We start from the raw sequence: 21,417 nt of genomic DNA, 5'->3' as shown, positions 1-21,417 counted from the left end.
GCAGAAAATGACCATAAAACGCTATTACAATGGTTATCTTACAATACAACAGCTTTTTAACAGAGAAAATACTTAAATTTATGTGTCTCTTTGGTCGCTCGTGCAGCCATCTTGCAGATGATTTGCATAGCATTCTGGGAATTTTCTCATAACACTCCATTTGTAGTGTGCCAAAAAGCCCTAACACTTCACCCCTCCATCTCAACAACAATCGGGACACTGCTACCCCTAGGCGTGAATGCGCAAAACGGAGGGGTAAGGCTAAGTGTTAGGGGCAAGGGGTGAAATGGGATTGGGCCTTATTGTTCTGGATTGCAGGGGTGGAGCTGGAGCCTATCCTAGCAGTCACTGGGCTTTCCACATGACTAACCACAAGATTTCTTAGTGATTAACTTTTCAGAGGTAGGTGACAGTCAGCAGCTTCCATGCAAGTACATGATCTGGGTGTTTTCAGCAACAGGACTTTGATCAGTGTGAACAGCAGTCATTTGTCAGTGGTGCTTTAAACCTGCATTACATTAAGGACAATGAGGAGCACAGGACACACTTAAGGTAACTCATGACTGAAACTATTTTGTTACATTGTTGTTTCTTAATCTAACGCATACATGTGGTTGCCTTATAAGGCACCTATGATGTGCAATAGCATGTAACCATGTGTACAAAAACTGATCAGTTTTTATATGTGTACATAAATTTAACAGGCAAAAGAAGTTTTAGTATTACTATTAGTATTATATACACTGTCTATATAGTAACAAGTAACAAACTGTAACTATATTAAGTAATTAACAAAGTTAATGACTTGCTTGTTAATTCTCTTCTTGTTACTTCTTTCTTTGGGTGCCATGCTATCCTTTTGCTACTGTAGCACTGTGCATTTCCCCATTGTTGGATTATTAAAGGATTATCTTATCTTGAATACAATTTATAACAATTTTTATTGCTTAATTTTAGTAATTCAATAAAATATATTTATAACAATAAGTGCTTATTTTTGCACTAAATGCTTATTTCACAGAACACTAAATGTTCTGAACAAATGAGAAATAAACATTAACAGGGTCACATGAATGTTGGCATGACACGCAGGTGTGCAGTATCATGTGCTTTCTATGATTTAACAAGCCTCTCTCGTTTGCCCATTTTTACAAAGATTTTATGTTACTCTGTCCTGAAGAATGTGATGTTTAATTTGAAGATGTAAAATAAAATAAAAAAAATTTTGCAATTACTGGAAGTAAAGTATATTTTGTGATCATCAGATTTTAACCGTTAATGAATATTATCAATTTCAGTCAGAAGAGCCATGGTTTACTTAATTAACGCATGGAGGCCATGAAATAATCAACAATTTATAATAATTAACTTTCAGAAGGAAGAGATTGTTTTCATACAAATTTGCAGATGATTAGGTAAAACAACATAATATAGTTAGGTAACATAAAATGAAATGTTTTCAAATGTTTTCAAACCTTTGACAGTAGCACCACCGTATCTTCAAATAAAAGATTTACTTGTTTTTATTGTTGGAAACTAGAGTAGCACAACCCCCCACCACCTCCACCCCAGTAGCCAATGCAGGTTAAAATTTATAGACTAGAGTGCAGAGAAAGACTCTATGTAATCAAATTCTGAGAGGTTTGTGTAGGTTGTTTCATGTAGTAGAACAAATCTGTAGCCGATTGCTGGCCTTTTATACAATAATTTTTATACAGTATTTAGTATTTTCTCAATTCTCAGCAAATCATTTGCTTTTTCTATGTCTAAGAAATATCAATAATATCAAGGGTCTCTTTGTTAACCTGCTCTTTCCTTATTATGATTCCAGGAGAACTGTCACTATCATCTTTATATTACACCTTGTCTGTTTTGTTTATCATTTTTATTGTATTGTTTCTAGTTTAATGTTTGCACACTCACCTTTGCACTTTGTCTGTATTGTCTTATTTTGTTCCAAGTTGCACCATGGTCCTGGAGTAACATTATTTGTCCCCACTTTGTACTTGTACACAGATGGAATCACAGTAAAAAGCCTCTCGACTTGACTTGACTTGACTTGCAGAGGTAAGAGCAATTGGATTATATGAGGCCGGTTTTGATGTCATTAATATATTTTGCTGTCAGGATAAAATCACAGCTTTTGTTTTATTTATTTATTTTTTCACATCATTTGGAAATGCCAACAGACCACTACATTATGTGAAATTTATGAATGTTATTCCTTCTCCTGTAAACTTACCATTTTGGATATAAGAGGTTTGAGTATACAACAATTATATACAATATATGGCCAAAATATGTGGTCACTCAACCATCACACATATATTCAGCTTGTGGGATATCTCATTCAAACCATGGCATTAATATGAAGTTGGCTCCCCTTTGTGGCTATTGCAGTCTCCAATATTTTGATATTTTGGGAAGTCTTTCTAAAAGATTGAGCCTTTTCACAGAGTATGTCTGTGGGAATTCATAACCAGTCAGTCAAAAAACATTTGTAATGTTGGATGAGAAGGTGTGTGTATAAACAACCCCCCCTTCTAAATGCAGAGGGTGCTGGAGCCTTTCCCAGCTGTCATCAGGCAGAAGGCAGGATACACCCTAGACAGGTCGCCAGTCCATCACAATGTATATGCAAGCCTATTTCCAAAAAAGCTGGGACTCTGTGTAAAATGTAAATAAAAACAAAATGCAATGTGCAAATCATCCATCCATCCATTTTCTAAGCCACTTCTCCATCAGGGTCGCACAGGGGGGGGTGCTGGAGCCTATCCCAGCAGTCTTTGGACAGTCCATCGCAGGGCAGACAGACAGACACAGACAGTCACTCACACCTAGGGGCAATTTAGCATGTCCAATTGGCCTGGCTGCATGTCTTTGGACTGTGGGAGGAAACCGGAGAACCCAGAGGAAACCCACGCAGACACAGGGAGAACATGCAAACTCCACACAGAGAGGACCCCGGTCACCTGGCAGGGGAATTGAACCCAGGCCCTTCTTGCTGTGAGGCGACAGCACTACCCACCACGCGACCGTGCCGCCCCTGTACAAATCATTTAAACCCTATATGTCATTGAAAATAGAAATAAGACAACATATCAAATGTTCAAACTGAGACTTTTTATTGTTGTTTGAAAAATATATGCCAATTTTCTATTTGATGGCAGCAACACGTTCCAAAAAACATTGGGACAGGGGCAACAGGTCAGTAACATGATTAGGTATGAAAAGAGCATCTCAGAGGTTGACTCTTTTATAAGTATAGATGGGGAGGGTTTCATCACTCCATGAAAGACTGCACAGGCAAAAAATAGTACCAATAAAAAAATTCTCAATGTAAAATAGCAAAGAACGTTTACTTTTCATCATCTACAGTAAGATTAACATTGCAGGGCAGACAGACATATACATTCACACCTAGGGGCAATTTTACCACATCCAATTGGCCTGACTGTATGTCTTTGGACTGTGGGAGGAAACCGACGCAGACACGAGCAGAACATACAAACTCAACACAGAAAATACCCTGGTCTCCTGGCTGGGGAATTGAGCCCAAGCCATTCTTGTGAGGCGACAGCATGACCCACTGCACCACCGTGCTGACCCACTGCCATATCATTTAAGGAATCTGGAGAAATCTCTGTATGCAAGGCCAAAAAACAGTATTTGCTGGCTATGACCTTTGGGCATTAAACAAACACGATTTTGCAGTGAAAATCACTGCATGAGCTCTGTGAAGAGCTGTCTGAGAAAAAAGTATTTGTTTTTGTTCTTTCACTTACTAGTTGTAGTATTAATGAACAGATATTATTGCTGATGTGAAAATGTCACATATCAATTAGTCATCCTGGTAAAAGTGATGGAGCTTTCTACAGATCTCAGTTTAAAAAGTTATTTATTTAACACTAGAATAAAAAAAGCTACAGAGCCATTGCAAAAACCTTAAACATTCCAGTCAATACAATTGGTTGAATAATAATATGCAAGTGGAAAATTGGTGGGACCACAACTAATAGTTAGGTTAACCTTAGGGAATTTGTAGACAATTTGCCAAGAGGAATGGGCCAAAAGTGAACAACAGTGCTGCAAAAAAACTCATTTCTTTTTATGTTTAACATCCCACTTTGTGAAATAAAGTTTATAAAGTTTTCTTATGAATTTCATTTTTTAAAATATATCTTTGTTTACGTGTATGAATTCATACTTTTTTGTTTGTTATAACATCAAATTAGCAATTACATGTGACACAATTAGAAGTGGATATATGCACTGTTTTTGTTAAATAACAAAAACAATAGCATTTAAATCACCCCCCCACACATTGCATCAGTAAAATGTGGCACCAGATCTGCTGCTAGCAATACTGAAGCATGAAAGTCAGTGTCAACAAATAAGAAATTAAGATAAAAAAAAAGAAAATTTATGCCATTTGTTACAGGATTCAACACTGTGGTGAGCACGTATGAGTTGCAGTCATGCCAAACATATCTTTTCCTTATTAGGATTAATGCCAAACACATGTCTATGATTGGTTTATCGTCGCCATTGAAATGAGCAGCAGCCTGACAAGAAGCCAGTCCCTGAAGAACCTCACTGGGAGCCCTAAGTCATGGATTACATCAGATGGCCCCTTGTGGGACAGAAGGGGGACAGTTTCTCAGCTTGTCCAAAAGTAAGTTGGAACAGTATAACATAGCTCAGAGTGATCCAGTCCAGTTCTTTAAAGATCCCTTCTTGTCTACTTTTGATTTAAGAATGCAACAAATTTTGACAGGTATCAGAGTTGTACAGAGCTCAGAGATGCTGGCACAGAAAGGAAATGTTTCAAGGTATGATGGGCAGTAAAAACTTTAATGTTTAAAAATAAATGCTTGTTAGAGCTACGTCTTAATTATGTGTCTATGGTTTTGGGTAAGTTATTAAAATAATATAGAATAACTTTGTGCATACATGCAAAATAATATAATACAATGATCTCTCTTCCCTTATATCACAGTCATCTGTGCAATTAAGACCAAACCATGACCAAATCCATGAGAGTAAGCTAAACAACTCATGGAAAAGATATGGATGGACAGGAGATTACCCAAGGTCTGTAGGCGTTTCCTCTTTGACCAGAAGTCACTCCATGGGCACACTGTCTCAGAGAGACCTGCAAGGTACCAGTGCATTGAGGGCTGTATTTGAGTCTAAGATCACTCTGCAGCAGGCCTACAGAAGTAGCCCGAGGCTCAGTGTAACACCACAGGCCAAATACAGCACACTTAGCCGCACTACCTCAGCAAGTCAAGAGACTTTGAAAGGATGGGGCAGAGACCAAAGATGTACGGTCACTCCAGCAAAGAAGGACAAAATTTATGAGGTGTGTTATTTTAATGTGATGTATAATTTCTTTGTATGGGTGTGTATATAGCATGCTCAATGGCAATTTAATTATGCACACCTACAATATAGGTATATTATTACTGACTGTAGCCAATTTATTTCTATGCCCAAATTGTCAGCAAAATTTAACCCCTTGATGACAAGACCAGATTATTTGAATGGTGGACAATTCCTGGATGGCGGTGGCACCAACATGGTAATGGCATATCAGTGGGTGTTGCACTGGTATAAGCAGCAGCGCCTCCATTGTGTTTATCCACAGGCTAAATTCTATAGTACTGTGCAGAAGAGATCGACCTAATTTATTTTCCAGTGAAATGAAAAATCAGCCACTAAATTCTTCGCTTTCTGCAGATACTTCTGAGGAAATTAGATAAGTTTAGATAAAATAATTGACTTGCATAAGGAAGGGGAATGCCACACCAAGTGTCATTTATTTAATTAGTAATTTGCTGTGGTTAGATTACAGTTGGTATGGTATAGTGCGTAACACTGCTGCCCTCCACCCAGTAGATCGGGGTTTGATGTTCTGCTTGGGAAAGAATCATGTGTTCCTGGTCAAGACTCCTAAACCTCTATTAGTTACCTCTGTAGCATGATTACACTGTCAGTCACTCTGGACAATAGTGTCTGCCAACATCTGTAAATGTAATGTAAGCTAAATTTCCCCTTTTAAACAAACAATATTTTATTGGCAGTGCAATGCTGAAGGGTGAAAGCGAAGGCAGTTGTTGGGAAAAGTCAAAAATCTTAATGCATCATGTTGCCTTAATATTTTTAGTTCAGTCAACATTTTTAAAGTATAGTTACATGTTACATGCTCAATCACTTAAACAAACTGGAGGTTTCCAGAACAGCTTGTTAAATTTCCTTTGGGATCAATAAAGTATCTATCTATCTATCTATCTATCTATCTATCTATCTATCTATCTATCTATCTATCTATCTATCTATCTATCTATCTATCTATCTATCTAAAAACTCTCTAACAGGCCACCAATACATACTTTCAAACATGGGACACACCTCGTCATTTGTTTAAAATCATGTGAATGTGAAAACAATAACACAAACTGCAAGTGTAAACTTTGGGACAGGCTAAATTCCTGTTTAGCAGGTTGAAGTTTCTCCACAAGGGGGAGTGATTATCACTCTAATGATAGCTTTTTGTGTGTCACTGAAATCTAAGAAACCACACCAGCACTGGATCTCTCACTAATGCATTTATGTTTGCAGTTACAAAATATCAAATGTGTCCAGCTTGGTAAATAATTACCAGGCTACCAGGCTACTCTAACAATATTTTAGAATAATCAGGCTGTAGGTTTGAACATTTATGAAGGACTGTAAATTGGAACATACAAATAAAAAACAATTATGCTACTTGAATGCCATACAAGCTTCAGTATCCATGGTTGCTCTATCTCTCATAAATAGTAAACTTTAAAGCATTATTATCATTATAATAATAAGCCTTAGTATGCCATAAACCTGGTATTTTAAGGGGTTAATTTAATCCTATTTTATCATTTAAGAAACATATCCAAAATAAGACACCTGCTATCCAAACAAGATGCTAAGAAATTAGTTCAAACTTTTAGATGAAACTCCTATAATGTATTACTGACAATTATTGCTAACGCTACAAACACTATAGCCCATCCAGACCACTCAGCTGAAATATGCTTTCTGCAAATGGATTACCTATAATTTGGCTGGTAACACATTTTATCTAATTTCTTGTCTTCTTTTCTTGCACAACTTCTAACCTTTGGAATAGCATTTTAGAAAATATTAGGAGTGTTGATTTAGGCTAGCATATGCCTTGCATATTGGGTCTCTCGTTTCTGTATAAAAATAAAGGTATGAGGCAAACCTTTGCAATAGAAACATATATTTATTATTACTTACAAGTAGATATATTAAATTCCTGCAAGATTTGGAGATTGAGCACTGACATTATTACACACTGAAACAGGCACACTTTCATGTTAACATGAAAAGATTAAATGTCCATAATTATGTTCATTCAGAATGTGATTGCGTAGGAAATATGATAATGTAAGTGTGACGTGGAGCGATGAGGCAGACGCATACGCTGAGATAAGTTTTATTTTGGGCAAATCCAGCGTCGTGGTCAGAACAGTCCAAGGTCAGATGGCCAACACGGAGAGATTGAGAATTAGACATAATGAAAGAAACACAGAATCCAAACACTACACTTCAAACAGAACAAGCAAAACATCAAACATACAGACAGCACGTCAAACAAGCATACAAACAGCACATCCAATATAAAGACCAACAAGAAACTCAGGAAAACACAGGACTTAAATACAAACAGGGATAACGAGGGACAGGCGGAAAACAGGTGGAAACAATCAGGGGTGGAGTCATGAAACAAGGGGGCAGGACAGTGAAACTATCAAAACAAAGAAAGCAAATGACAGGACTAAAGGTAAACAAAAGCATACGAGGAGTGGGGGAGCCAATCGTGACAGTATCAGTGTGTTTCACAAAGAAAAAGGAGTTTATTTAAGATAGTTTTCTGTCTACACTGTTGTGAAAAATGTCTAGTTATGGAAACTAAAAATCTAAAAAAAGGAATGGAATGTTTATGAATATGCTGTGTCTTTTTTTATTCTGTGGTTGTAGTTTATGATGACAATGCATACTGTATTCTGTTTCTCTTCAGAAGAGGTAGGCAAAAAAGGTTGAGAGAGCTCTGTCTATCAGGGTCAACATTATTTTGTTGTTCTGAAATTAGAATGTAATGTAAAAAATAAAGCTTCAAACACAGGAATATGTATAACATTTTGGTCTTTATGTTATATTGACAGTGGGACAAAAATTCAAAAACACAGAAGTGGAGACCCAGAGCTCCAGGATCTGTGAAAAGAGGTATGATTCACCTCAGTGGTGAGTATGAGAGAGTACTTACAGCTTCCACACTGTGAATTTTAAAGACACTGGGCTAGATTCATAAATCTACACAATATGCAGTCAGTGACAAAAACAGGACAAGACAAAAAAAGAAATAAGAAAGAAAAATCATCCAGATATTAATGGGAGTCCCAGCACATGAGCATGGCAAACTATTTACCTTTATCAATCCTTTATCAATCTTTTATCAAAAAATACTGTTGACACTAGAGAAAATGACAAAAAATCTAATTGTAATATCTTGAAATTCAACTTTTAATTGTAGGAACCATATTATTTAGTATAATTTCTTATTGACATTTCAGGCCTTTATCCAGTTCATTAAAATTGCAGTAATCATTTTTACTAACCTGAATTAAAGTTTAATATGTGGCAATTAAAATTAATTCTTTACATTTACCAGAAATCATAACATTCCACTGGTAAGTACTGTAGGATTTTTTTTATGCTATTTATAGTGTAACGAGACAGAATGACGCAGAGGCTAGCGGGTAAAAGTAGAATGAGAGGCTTTACTGATGAAAACACAATCCAAAATCGAAGTCAATAAACAGGCATAGGTCAGATCCAAAAAGGCCAAAAAACACAGAAGCACAAATATACAGGCAAACAATCTGAAAAAGGGTCAGGCAAAAAGGGTAAGTCAAAAACAAGGCAAAATGTCAGAACCAGAATAACAAAACAGATATGAATGCTCAGTAGCTCTATAGACAGAAGCAATACCTTACAAAGAACCTATCCAATAAGCCTGGGCTTTATACTAAAGTAATCAGTGAACTGCAGGCGGACATACTCAGTACTCTGGAGAGCTAGAGCGCTGATTGGAGTGTGAGAGTGAGGCAGGAGTCATGTGACCGCCCAGTCCAAAGAGACCTCAGAGCCGAAGGGAGTCGTGACACATAGCTTATACAGCAAGTCATTATGCTTTATTGAAGGCTGTAGTCAGCCACAGCCACACTATACAATTAGCAAGGCCTCTTGCCTCCAAGCTCCAACTGCCAAGTTTTTCCTGTTGTAACGCATAAACACAGTGAGGGAAGTCTAGCTGCACCTTCACATAAAAGGTCTTTTTCAGAATAAACCATAAAACACAACTCAAAACAAACATACAAAAATATTTCTTGAACACACTACATTATTGAATTTTGACTAGTAAAAATATTTAATATAAATTACAGCAGGGCTTCTCATCATTTTCCACCTAAAGGCCCACCTTTTTATCTTTAAAAAGTATGAAGGCCCATAGGAAAACAGACTCAATTTATTATGATATTTAGGTGTCTACCCTGAAAATATGTGATAAAATATCAACAGATTAGGCTAACATATTTTTTTATTATGAAGTACCATTGACAGCCCTCTGTTGAGAAGCCCTGAATTAGAGCATTGCTTTAATATAAATTATTTACAGCTTTATAAGCAGCATCTACAGATCCCATCATAAAATAAATATTTATCTTTATTATTTATATCTGCATCAGTTTAGTTTGCTAATTTATTTTATTTATTTGCAGATGAACAAAGATCTGTACCTGTAAAATTGAAATTCTCTGGTCAAAGAGAAAGCAGAACTTACTCACCAACCTCCTTTCCAACTGTGAAAGCCAGATCAGCTCTCTATCTATCAAAGGTTGAAGCTGCAGACTCCTCAGGATTCACCACACAAGAAGTAAGTACCCATCATTTTATCCATTTGGTCAGAGGAATTATGGTGAAGTAGCTTTCAGACTGCATGATTTAGAGGATGCATGATTAATACAATGAACTGAAGTTTTATACATGTCAATCAAATGTTGAATATACTTTTAAAACTTGTTTAGTACAAGCCTTCTTCTTCTTCTTCTTCTTCTTCTTCTTCTTCTTTCGGCCGCTCCCTTTAGGGGTCGCCACAGTGGATCATCTGCCTCCATCTTGCCCTATCCACTGCCTCCTCTACTTTTACACCAACCATCTCCATGTCCACCTTCACTACATCCATAAACTTTCTCTGAGGTCTACCTCTTCTCCTTCTACCCGGCAGCTCCATCTCCAACATTCTTTGACCAATATATCCATTATTCCTCCTCAACACATGTCCAAACCATCTCAACCTGGCCTCTCTGGTTTTATCTCCAAACTGCTCCACCTTCACTGTCCCTCTGATCTGCTCATTTCTAATCTTGTCCATCCTTGTCTCTCCCAACGAAAATCTCAGCATCTTCATCTCCGCCACCTCCAGCTCAGCCTCCTGTCTTTTAGACAGAGCCACAGTCTCCAAACCATACATCATAGCAGGGCACACTACTGTCTTGTAAACCTTCCCTTTCACTCTTGCTGCTATCCTTCTGTCACACTTCAGCCCTGACACCCGTCTCCACCCACTCCATCCTGCCTGCACCCTCTTCTTCTACTCTTTTCTACACTGTCCATTGCTCTGGATGGTTGACCCAAGATATTTGAAGTCATCCACCTTTACGACCTCTACTCTTTGAATCTTCACCTTTCCACCTGCCTCCCTCTTATTCACACACATGTATTCCGTCTTGTCTCTACTGACCTTCATTCCTCTCCTCTCCAGTGCAAACCTCCACCTCTCCAGATTCTCTTCCACCTTCTCTCTACTCTCACCACATATTACAGTGTCATCTGCAAACATCATGGTCCATGGAGCCTCCTGCCTGACCTCATCTGTCAACCTTTCCATCACCATTGCAAACAAGAAGGGGCTCAAAGCTGATCCCTGATGTAACCCTACCTTCACCTTGAAACCATTTGTCACTCCAACTGCACACCTTACCACTGTCTTATTATCCTCATACATGTCCTGCTCCACCCTAACATACTTTTTAGCTACACCTGACTTCCTCATACAATACCACAGTTCCTCTCTTGGCACCCTATCATATGCCTTCTCTAGATCCACAAAGACACAATGTAGCTCCTTCTGACCTTCTCTGTACTTCTCTACCAACACTCTCAACGCAAAAATTGCATCTGTAGTATTCTTTCTGGGCATGAAACCAAACTGCTGCTCACTGATCTGAACCTCTCGCCTTAGCCTTGCTTCAACAACTCTTTCCTATACCTTCATGGTGTGGCTCATCAACTTTATAACTCTGTAGTTACTGCAGCTCTGCACATCACCCTTGTTCTTAAAAATAGGGACCAGTACACTACTTCTCGACTCATCAGGCATCCTCTCACTCTCCAGGATTTTGTTAAACAACCTGGTTAAAAAGTCCACTGCCTTCTCTCCTAAACATCTCCATACCTCCACAGGTATGTCATCTGGACCAACTGCCTTTCCATTCTTCATCCTTTTTAAAGCTGCCCTCACTTCCACCTTATCAATTCTCTGCACTTCCTGATCCACTATCTCTCCCCCCGTTGTCCTCCTCTCTCTCTCGTTTTCCTCATTCATTAGTTCTTCAAAGTACTCCTTCCATCTACTCATCACTCTCTGTTCACTCACTAGTACATTTCCCTCTCTATCCTTTATCAGCCTAACCTGCTGTACATCCTTTCCAGCTCTATCTCTCTGTTTAGCCAAACGATACAAGTCCTTTACTCCTTCTTTACTGTCCAGCCTCTCATACAGCTCATCATAGCCCTGAGCCTTTGCCTTTGCCACCATTCTTTTCGCTATGCGACTAGCCTCACAGTACTCCTGCCTACTTCCTTCATCTCTCTGGTTATCCCACTTTTTCTTAGCTGCCTTCTTCTTCTGAATACTCTCCTGGACTTCCTCTTTCCACCACCAACTTTCCTTGTCTTCTTTCCTCTGACCAGATGAAACACCCAACACATTTTCTCAACCAGTTTCTCTCACCACCCTATGCCACCCTATCTCCAATCTCCTTTAGGTGGCAATTCCTGCTAAGGATATAATCCACCTGTGTCCACCTCCCTCCATGTCACCCTGTGTTCTTCCCTCTTCTGAAAATACATGTTCACCACAGCCATTTCCATTCTCTATGCAAAATCTACAATCTGACCTTCCGCATTTCTGTCTTTCGCACCATACATACCCAGCACCTCTTCATCCCCTCTGTTCCCTTCACCAACATGTCCGTTGAAGTCTGCACTAATCACTAATCTCTCCTCTCTAGGGACACCATCTACCACTTCATCCATCTTATTCCAAAATTCCTCTTTCTCCTCTAACTGACAACCAACCTGTGGTGCATATGAACTGACCACATTCAAAATTACACCATCAACCTCCAACTTCAGCCTTATGATCCTGTCTGACACTCTCTTTACATCCAGAACACTTTTCACAAGCTGTTCCTTTAGGATTATCCCTACTCCATTTCTCTTCCTCTCTACACCATGATAGAACGGTTTGAATCCACCTCCAATGTTCCTGGCCTTGCTTCCTTTCCATCTGGTCTCCTGGACACACAGAATATCTACCTTCCTTCTCTCCATCATGTCTGCAAGCACTCTGCTTAGAGTTTAGAGGTTAGAGTAGTCCCTACTAAACTAGAGGTTAGTCTAGTCCACATGCCTGCCTTTCCTTCTCTCTTGCTGCCTTCTAACCCGCCTTCCTCCTCTCCTCTTTGATGGTCTTCGACCTACAGTAGTCCAATTTCCACCGGCACCCTGCTGGTCAACAGCACCGGAGGCGGTCGTTGTTAACCCGGGCCTCGACCGATCCGATATGGCAATAATATTTGTGATCCGCATGATAGTTTTGGCACAAGTTTTACGCCGGATGCCCTTCCTGACGCAGCCCTCACCATGTATCCGGGCTTGGGACCGGCACCAGAAGTACACAAAGTACACCCCTAATGGCTGGTTTGACTTTAATGTAAATATTTTGCCTATAGGATTTTTTTATAATCATGTCTGCCTTTATATCATATTCATATGATTCTTATCTTAGTTTTATATAAGATCATATTTATATAAAGCGTCTGTGAGGTTATTAATAATGGAAAAAACCCAAACTAAGGATCTGAAGCTGGTAGTCTATAATGTGTTTAACATGTCTTAAGTAAAAAAGAACTCTCTTTTTGCATCAAATATGTAACTAACTTGTTATCAATTATTAATACCACATCTTAAAATATTTATTTACAATAAATATACATAGTACAAGTTGCACATTTGCTGTTCATGAAAGCAAAATACACTGTTTTATATATATATAAAAAACATAAAAAATATGAAGACACTCATTTTCATGAATAAAATCAGAAAGAACAAATGTGAGCTTGCAAGTTTATGGAACTATCTATAATAAGCTTTGCTGTCTTCATCTAGTTGTAGAGCAAAAATTGTTAAAGATATATGTGATAAGGTAAGTCACTCTTACCTATCACCAGCCTTCTAAAGGCTCAATACATAGACAATTTTAACAAAGACATTGAAATATAGACTGGGCACTTACCTGTATCCTTTGGGAGTGGCAGTGCATGGGTCACATTTCCCACATTTATATCCTTCAGTGGACTGGGGGAAATTGCTGGTGAAGAGGGGTCCAGTTTATCTGAGGAGAAAGAAAACATGCCATGTATATATATGTATGTTTATGTATGTAATGTTGTGTGTATGTTTGTTTTGAATCCACCCTAGATTATGGGGATGCCCAGGTGGTTTAGTCTACATTAGTGATTGAGTATAAAAGGGGCGTTTTTTTATTTTCAGGGGAAGAGAGGCTGAACAGAGATGGATGTCTATGTTGTGTTGACTGAACAGCAACAAACCAGAAGGACTGTTAGGGATTGAGGTTGAGAGAACCTTAAAGTCTAAAGGGTGGTAGCTACTTTACCACTTTAAAATTCAGCCATCTTCAAGCCTAAGTGGGATTATCTGTTTATATATGTTTTTTGTTTTTCAAGTTACACCGTACGTACTAATAAAAAAAAGGGGTTAAACTCTTACCTCTTTGTGGATGTGCTTTTTCGGGTAAACAGCTGCTATTTTACGAGGTACCTCCAGACTACCCTGTCCACGGTGCCACAATATACTTTTACCACTGGTGTTATTTAGCTTGGAAATGGACTAGCTCTAAAACAGAACTGCATTCCTTTTGCAGCATAAACTGTACTATGAGTAAGTCTGTATATTGATTTTGGTTCACACTCTCATTAAATATAACTAATTTATTTGCAATTTACGTTAAGTTTATAAGTTACATATGTTTAGAGATCATTGTTATTTAAGTCAGAATCAATTTCTTTTTTATTTTTATTTACTTTTTTAATTGCAATTGCTAGTGCTGGTACAAATAAGCAAAACTTTCTCAATTGTTTAAATCCATTTGGAATTCTTGTGTTCAAAGTGCTGTATCTCAAGTCAGAATTACTTGAGACCCTACTGCCTCTGCATACTGTAATACTACACGCGTGTTTTGTGTTAAAATTGATAAAGCACTGAAATTAGCAGCCAGAAATTAAAGCACTCATTAATTTATCATGACAGTTTTAGTGTTTAACATTTTGGATGTGCAGTGTATGGTAATATAAGCAATTATATCATTTTATCCCATTCCTTCTATGTAGAAACAAAATAAGTTTGTTTTTATGCAGATATTTGACACCCTGTGAGTGACCATACAGGTCTGGGCCCATATTCACAAAGCTTCTTAGAGTAGGGGTGCTTTACTTCACTGACTGGAACAGTATCTTTATCAGCACTTCAAATATGAGATGCTATGTGAATACAGGCCCTGGAGTGTAATTACAACAAAATGATCTCAACAAAAATCACAACCATGTGACCAACAGAGCCTGAACAGCTCCAACAAAATATTTTAAATTGCACCTTTTTTTCAAAGTGAACACATTAAATCCACACAGGCATAGCATAAGTAAAAGAATAACAGAGGTGGCTGCTCTCTTAGTTTCAATTTATTACTCAGTTACACTGAAAGATAAATCATTCATTTTATTTCAATCTAAAAGTAATCACATTCAGCAAAAGGCTCAGACAAAACATACCAAGAGGCAAGGAGGCAGTCGCAGCAAGAATTTTTATTATTTTCACACACAAATCACAAACAAAATCCAAACTCGTCACTCTACCCATTGCTTCTACACTAAACTTTTCAGTCCATTTTCTTACAAATGCAAGCCTCACTGGCGCCCATGCTGCAAAAGCCAGGGTCAGCTGAGAACCTGAGGCAAGAGGGAAAGAGTTTGTCATTGATGGTTTGAGCAACTTTAGTTTATGTAAGATTTAGGGAAACTTTTCTTTTTTCTTGAAAATTGCTCCAATTCTATATTTTGTAATGAGTTTTTCAAGTACGTAATTCCAATAATGGAAAAACCAATATAATTTTTGAGAGATAGTAATTGTCAGTGTCTCTGCCTTTTCAGGGTTCAGTTATCCAAGAGCACATCTATGACTCGAGAAAGAAGACTAAACAAAGCAAGGTATGACAAGCGTTAATATTGCAACAGACAGGTGATTATATTCAGTAATGTTGGCACAGCTCTTTTTAAGGTTGGATCTGAACCACTTTCTAGTGACTTGTTAACAGCTAGATCAGATATGTTTCACCCCCCTCCCCTGGGCTGAGATAATTTCACACAATTACCACAATCTCTTTTGATGGGAAATACAATCTGCCTTTGATCACATTCAAATGCAAATTAGAGAAATATAAGGTCCTTACCCATAAGGTCCAACATGGTTTTTAGATCTTTAAATATATTTAATTTCCAGTCTTCAGATTTCTTTATATATCCTTAACTATGCTGAATTATTTGGCTTTTAAATTCATTATAGTGAATTTAGTTCCTCATCCCTTCTGTAGTCTTTCTCTAGACCATAAGAAAGAGATAAATAAAAATACATCATTTTATGCAAGGATTTTTTACTTTTGGAAACAGAGGAAAGTTTCCATATTCACTACATGTAAGTTAAATATTCTTTGGACAAACCCTCTTAAGGATTTGACTTTAGACATTGTGTTCATCACTCTGCATATTCTAGTCCTGGTACTTTCTTTATTTCTTCTCTAGACTTCAAAGGAGTTATAAAAAGTAACTGCTGTGTTTATGTATGTCATCTGACTGCGTGACTCACAGATCATAGCATGTTAAATATCTCTGCACCTTATTCCACTACCTCATGTCCAGAATGAGTGCTGTGTTGGTGCTGCACTGTCCTGTCTGTTTATTGTGTCTAATGTCTGTTTAATTTATCGTATTTATTGTTTCTAGTTTAATTTTTGTTTGCACACTATGTCTGCACGTTTGCACTTTGTACTTATTGTTCCTTGTTGCACCGTGTTGTTCCTGGAGGAATGTAATTTAACTCCACTGTGTACTTGTTCATAGATGGAATGACAATAAAAGCCTTTTGACTTGACTTGAAAAATATTAAAATGCTTGAATGTTTTGTGAATTTAATAGGTAATTGGAGATAGTGAAGAAATTTATTTTAAAATCAACACCAAAACTTTACATGAAAGCAAGATCATTTGTCACATTGGTCTGTGAAGGATACCCTGGTAGCATACAAACATTTATAATGTAGACAACATTTTTTCAGCTGTAATCGAAGCATCCTTATGGTTGGAACTCAGGCCAGAAACACTCAGATTGAAGAGACCTAACTATACTGTAAACAATCCATATTACTTCGTAATCTTTAAATCATCTTTTTATATATCTTTTATTTTGGCTATGATTGTTCGGTAAATAGATTAATTCCAAGGGTCCTTTATGTTTTAATAAAACACAACTTGGCGTTATTCACTCCTTTCCTTCAGAGCTATAACTGAAAGTATGATATGTAACATGTAAATGTATATTTTTGTTTTTTTCTCACAGTTCCTGTCATGTGTGAAGGAAATGTGCTCTGCTTGTCAGAAACAAGTTTATCCCATGGAGAGAATTGTAGCTGACAAACACATACTCCACAACAACTGTTTCTGCTGCAAACACTGCAAGACGAAACTTAGGTTAGTATTTCTAAGAGTACTTCTTGAAGAAACTACTGACATCAATTCTGATCAATAATAGTTGTTAATATAGTACTGTTCCAAAAGGCAGACAACTTCAATGTATTTGAAATTGAAACCTGCAGAAAGAATATGTGAACATTTACTCTACTTTTTGATATAAAATATTATAATATAGTCTTATTACTTTTGTGCAATTGTCAAAAAAAGTACAGTGTTTGTACGTTATCTGCTTCATTTCAGCATTAACAGTTATTCTGCTCTTTATGGAGAGTTCTACTGCACATCTCACTACCAGCAGCTGTTCAAGCAAAAGGGAAACTATGATGAGGGATTTGGATACAGGCAGCGCAAAGACTCCTGGCTTCAAAGGACAGAAAACCCTGAATCTGATACCAAGATCAGTCCAGCATCCAAACATGAATTAAGTGTTGCCAGTCCAGCCAGAGCACTGGTTGGTGTCTCACATCTACAGAACAGAGACAGAGATGTTAACACTAAAAGCTATCCTAATGCCAGGGACAAACTAAGCATTAGCTGGCCACCAGAAAACAAGGGAACCAAACATAATGCTTTACAGACTGAAAAAATAACAGAGAGAAAAAAACACAAACCTCCCACAGTAAAGTTTAGTTCCAGAAATGTGCATAATAATATGGTTAAGTCAGTTCTGTATGAAATGGACAGAGCAGTTCAACTGTCACCTGTAATGCAAGAAAAGTCAAGGCTGTCCTTTACTACTGCAAGAGAACACAGGGGATCACCACCACAATCAAAATTTGAGCATGAATGTTATTGTGAGGATCCAAAACCTTCACTAGCAATTGCAGATTGTACTTTGCCCAAAGAAATACCGAGCAATCAAGATGAGGATAATTATTTCTGTAATCCATGTTCTGCAAAGAAGCAGGAAGCTGCAATAAAACCAGAACGCATTGTCCATTTTGCTCCAACAGTGGGTTCTGAGGAGGAAGCTACAGCCAATTTTGAAATAAAAGCTGATATGGAAACAGAAAACAGTAGCAATATAACCTCCAGTGATGGCAGCGTTGATGATGAGATGTCAGTTAGTCATACTGGTGGAGACAGAAACTTGGGGAAGGCAAAAGATGAAAAAGAGTTCTGTCCTAATACGAATGACACTGCTCTTAACCCCAATGATGACTTCAGTAAATGCTTTGATTTTGATGACGATACGAAGAAGGATATTTCTCAGTGTGATAATACTGAGGAGCTTCAAGAAAGACCTGTAGTAGTTCCCCCAGGACAATCAGAGGCGATACCAGCTTTACCAGACATCATGGACCCTAAGAGCAAAGACAAAATGTTAGCCAATGAGAAAAACATTGTCAAAGGTTATAGTATATCATCAAATTCTGATGAGCAAATTGGTACTGAGGACCGTGGCAAGAAAACCATTGATACGATGGCTTCTAAAAAGGCGTCTAAAGGGAAAACTCCCTTAATGAAACTCTTCAAAGGTGGTCCTAAAGAAAATGATGCAATAGCAGAAAAAATGAGTAGGAGTGGGCCAGAGATGGAAACCAAGAAAGCTGACTCCAAACCGAAGCATCTGTTAAGCAAATTACTCTACTCCTCCACAGAAAAAGAAAGAGACCTGAAGAAAACCCCAGAAACCAAATCAAGCGCATATGAAATAGCATACGAAAAGAAAGCAGAAAACATTGAAACAGAAAAGGAGGGTTTGAGGATTGTGAAAATCGAAGACAATGATGTAACATCATCTCCAGCTAGACCAGATAGCTTTGGAGATAACATTATAAGTGATACTACTGGCAAAGCTTCCATCTCTATGCCTTTAACACTAATTCCATTCTCAGAGTCTGATAAGAATAAAGGAAGAGCATTGAATGAAAGTAATCTTGAGGATGCAGGGAACATTTCTATAACACCAGACACCACACAAATGAATGTGACCTCTAATGTTCAGATGGCAGACATATCTTGCTCTGCTTATTCTTCTGAAGTATCTACATCTCAAATATTAACCCCAAGAAGTGACCCTATGGCTTTCTCAGAAGAGGAGACATCTCTAAATACAGACAATGGAATTTTGAAAGAAATGGAAGAGTTTGTAACACCTTTAACAGAATCATCAACTGAAGAACACGGGTCAAAAACTGATTTCCATCACATGGATTTGACTGGAGCAGCAGCAGAGACTGAACATTTTCAAAATGCTACATTAAGTCTTACCATAGATGCTGCGGGACCTAATGTTGATACTTTTGGATCAAGAGATGAAGAGATGAAAAAAACTGGAAAGACCTTCAGCAGTACAGAGTTCTCAGTTCAAGTGAATAATAATAGCATGCCCTTGGATGTCCCTGATATCTTTGCCATGGACGATATACCTTTCGAAAAAGAAGATATTTTAGTGGCTTCTGACAGAAGATACACTCAGAATGATACATGTGAGCTAATTATAAACAGTCACAATCCAAATCAAAATCTTGAAGGAAATATACATGATCACCCTTCTCAAAATTATGTTTTTGACTTGTTTAGCCTAGAAAGTGAGCCATCAACACAGCTGAATACTCCTGATGTGTTTGACCAAAACGTTCCAGAACAGAATCAGTCAGTGCAAGACCTTTTTGACATATTTAGCTCTGAAAACAACCTGTTAACACAGTGCAATATGACACACATGTCTGACAAATACAAATCTGCGGCAGTAAAAGATGAATTAGACCAGACTGAAGTTCTTGACCCGATCAGCTCTGATAATGCGTCACACTCCACTGGAATGGACAGTTTTGATCCCTTTTCTGAGCCCTTCCAACATGATATATTTGCAAATAATGACGATGGAGCAGTCTCAGATACATTCACAGTGGAAGCAACAAAACCCAACTCAGGCTTATTTGATGACTTTCTTAGAGTAGAGAGTCAAACTGGTGGTTATGAGATAAAAGAGAGCAATCTTATCCAGAGTGACACATTTTCCTCATTCTCCTCCACAACACAGACAGAGAACAGTGTAAATAACAGTAATGACTGGATGTCTGGCTTTTTAGGCTAACAATACTTTCCAACATGCATTGCAGAATAAAAAATCTGTTAACTGATCATATCTGTGCATATCATAAACTAGATGATTTCTTTTTGATTAACTTTATACATTAAAGAAAACTAAGTTTGTATGTTCAAATGTAACAGGCCTACCATCAAACCTTGAATGTACAATTAAGTACCCAAAAATAGGTTTTTAAATTCCTTGTTTACACATGATATTAGCACCTGTGTGCTTGTTAGCTAATTGTGTAGCCAACACTAATGTCAATTTTCTTGTGAATCACTAATTAAAATTAACTGCAAATGTAACTTTTTGTAATTAACATTAAAATGATTAACTCTTACAATAGAAATTTATTGATTATTCTTACAGCTGCAATTTCTGTTTAAAAACCAAATGCTGTAACCAATACATACGTTCAGTGGTTCCTTTTACTGTGTATTTTTGAAATTGCATTATGTTTACTGTTTATTGTAATCAACCTGTGCTTTTTTTTTTGCTTTTGTGTTCCTTGGTTTAAGGCCTGGATTCAGTGAGATATTTTTATTCAAATTTTGCATTTATTTTTCTCCAAACTGAAAACATGCAAAATGGCACAATATTTCAGAACATTTGTAATTTTATGTTTAATACAATATGTTTCATACTTTAGTTAAGGGTGGGATCCATAATACTAACTGTGACACCTATAGTCATTTGTAAAAGTAAAAAAAAATGGTCAAATGAAGTTTTGATGATTTTCCAAATTAATATAATTTAACACACTCTCTATGGGGAAGAAACTTAAATATGGCATGTTTCTGTTAAATGTAGTGCATAATTTCTATTTATTTCAACATGCAAGAAAAAAATAAAACTAAGAATATAAAATACAATTTATAGAGGCCACATTGATTTATTGTTTATCTGTTGAATTCAGGAAAAAAAACAAATGTGAATTAAAATATGCAGAAATGTGTTCTCTGTAGAGCAGGACCTGAGGACCAGAGTCTAGCACATTTTGATGATTTCCCTGCTGTATCACATCAGCTAAAACTTGTAATTAGGTGAGTTGAATCAGGTATGCTTGATCACCAAACTGTGCAGGAATCCGGCCCTCCAGGACTGGAGTTATTCCACCCCTGCAGTAGTAGATATGTTTTCAGAAAAG

General features: G+C 37.4%; 1 protein-coding gene across 3 annotated transcripts; it reads left to right on the top strand.

Moving 5' to 3' along the window:
• The first annotated feature begins 463 nt into the window (after positions 1-463).
• LOC108428346 lies at positions 464-21,038 on the top strand. 3 transcript variants are annotated; one of them, XM_017699275.2, is made up of 10 exons: positions 464-552; positions 2,017-2,067; positions 4,506-4,675; positions 4,778-4,832; positions 5,000-5,365; positions 8,229-8,289; positions 9,846-10,000; positions 15,636-15,692; positions 17,097-17,227; positions 17,471-21,038. In XM_017699275.2, exons 3-10 carry the CDS (start codon positions 4,554-4,556, stop codon positions 20,271-20,273), a joined length of 3,750 nt encoding a protein of 1,249 aa, XP_017554764.2. In that variant the 5' UTR covers positions 464-552; positions 2,017-2,067; positions 4,506-4,553; the 3' UTR covers positions 20,274-21,038. The 3 variants fall into 3 exon arrangements, with proteins under 3 accessions (XP_017554764.2, XP_017554765.2, XP_017554766.2); XM_017699276.2 differs by having other exon boundaries at positions 4,758-4,832; XM_017699277.2 differs by lacking the exons at positions 4,778-4,832; positions 5,000-5,365.
• Positions 21,039-21,417: the final 379 nt, after the last annotated feature.

The sequence above is a fragment of the Pygocentrus nattereri genome, chromosome 19 (genome assembly GCF_015220715.1).
Source record: "Pygocentrus nattereri isolate fPygNat1 chromosome 19, fPygNat1.pri, whole genome shotgun sequence".
NCBI classification, from domain to species: Eukaryota; Metazoa; Chordata; class Actinopteri; order Characiformes; family Serrasalmidae; genus Pygocentrus; species Pygocentrus nattereri.
Note: the sequence above shows the minus strand (reverse complement) of the source record. Positions and strands in the feature narration are given on the sequence as shown.

Excerpts from the sequence above, each read along its gene's own strand:
- LOC108428346 (XM_017699275.2), top strand. The coding sequence starts at position 4,554 with ATGAGCAGCAGCCTGACAAGAAGCCAGTCCCTGAAGAACCTCACTGGG. Across the intron at positions 5,366-8,228 it reads AGAAGGACAAAATTTATGAG|TGGGACAAAAATTCAAAAAC; the intron begins GTGTGTTATTTT and ends TTATATTGACAG. Across the intron at positions 10,001-15,635 it reads CAGGATTCACCACACAAGAA|GGTTCAGTTATCCAAGAGCA; the intron begins GTAAGTACCCAT and ends CTGCCTTTTCAG.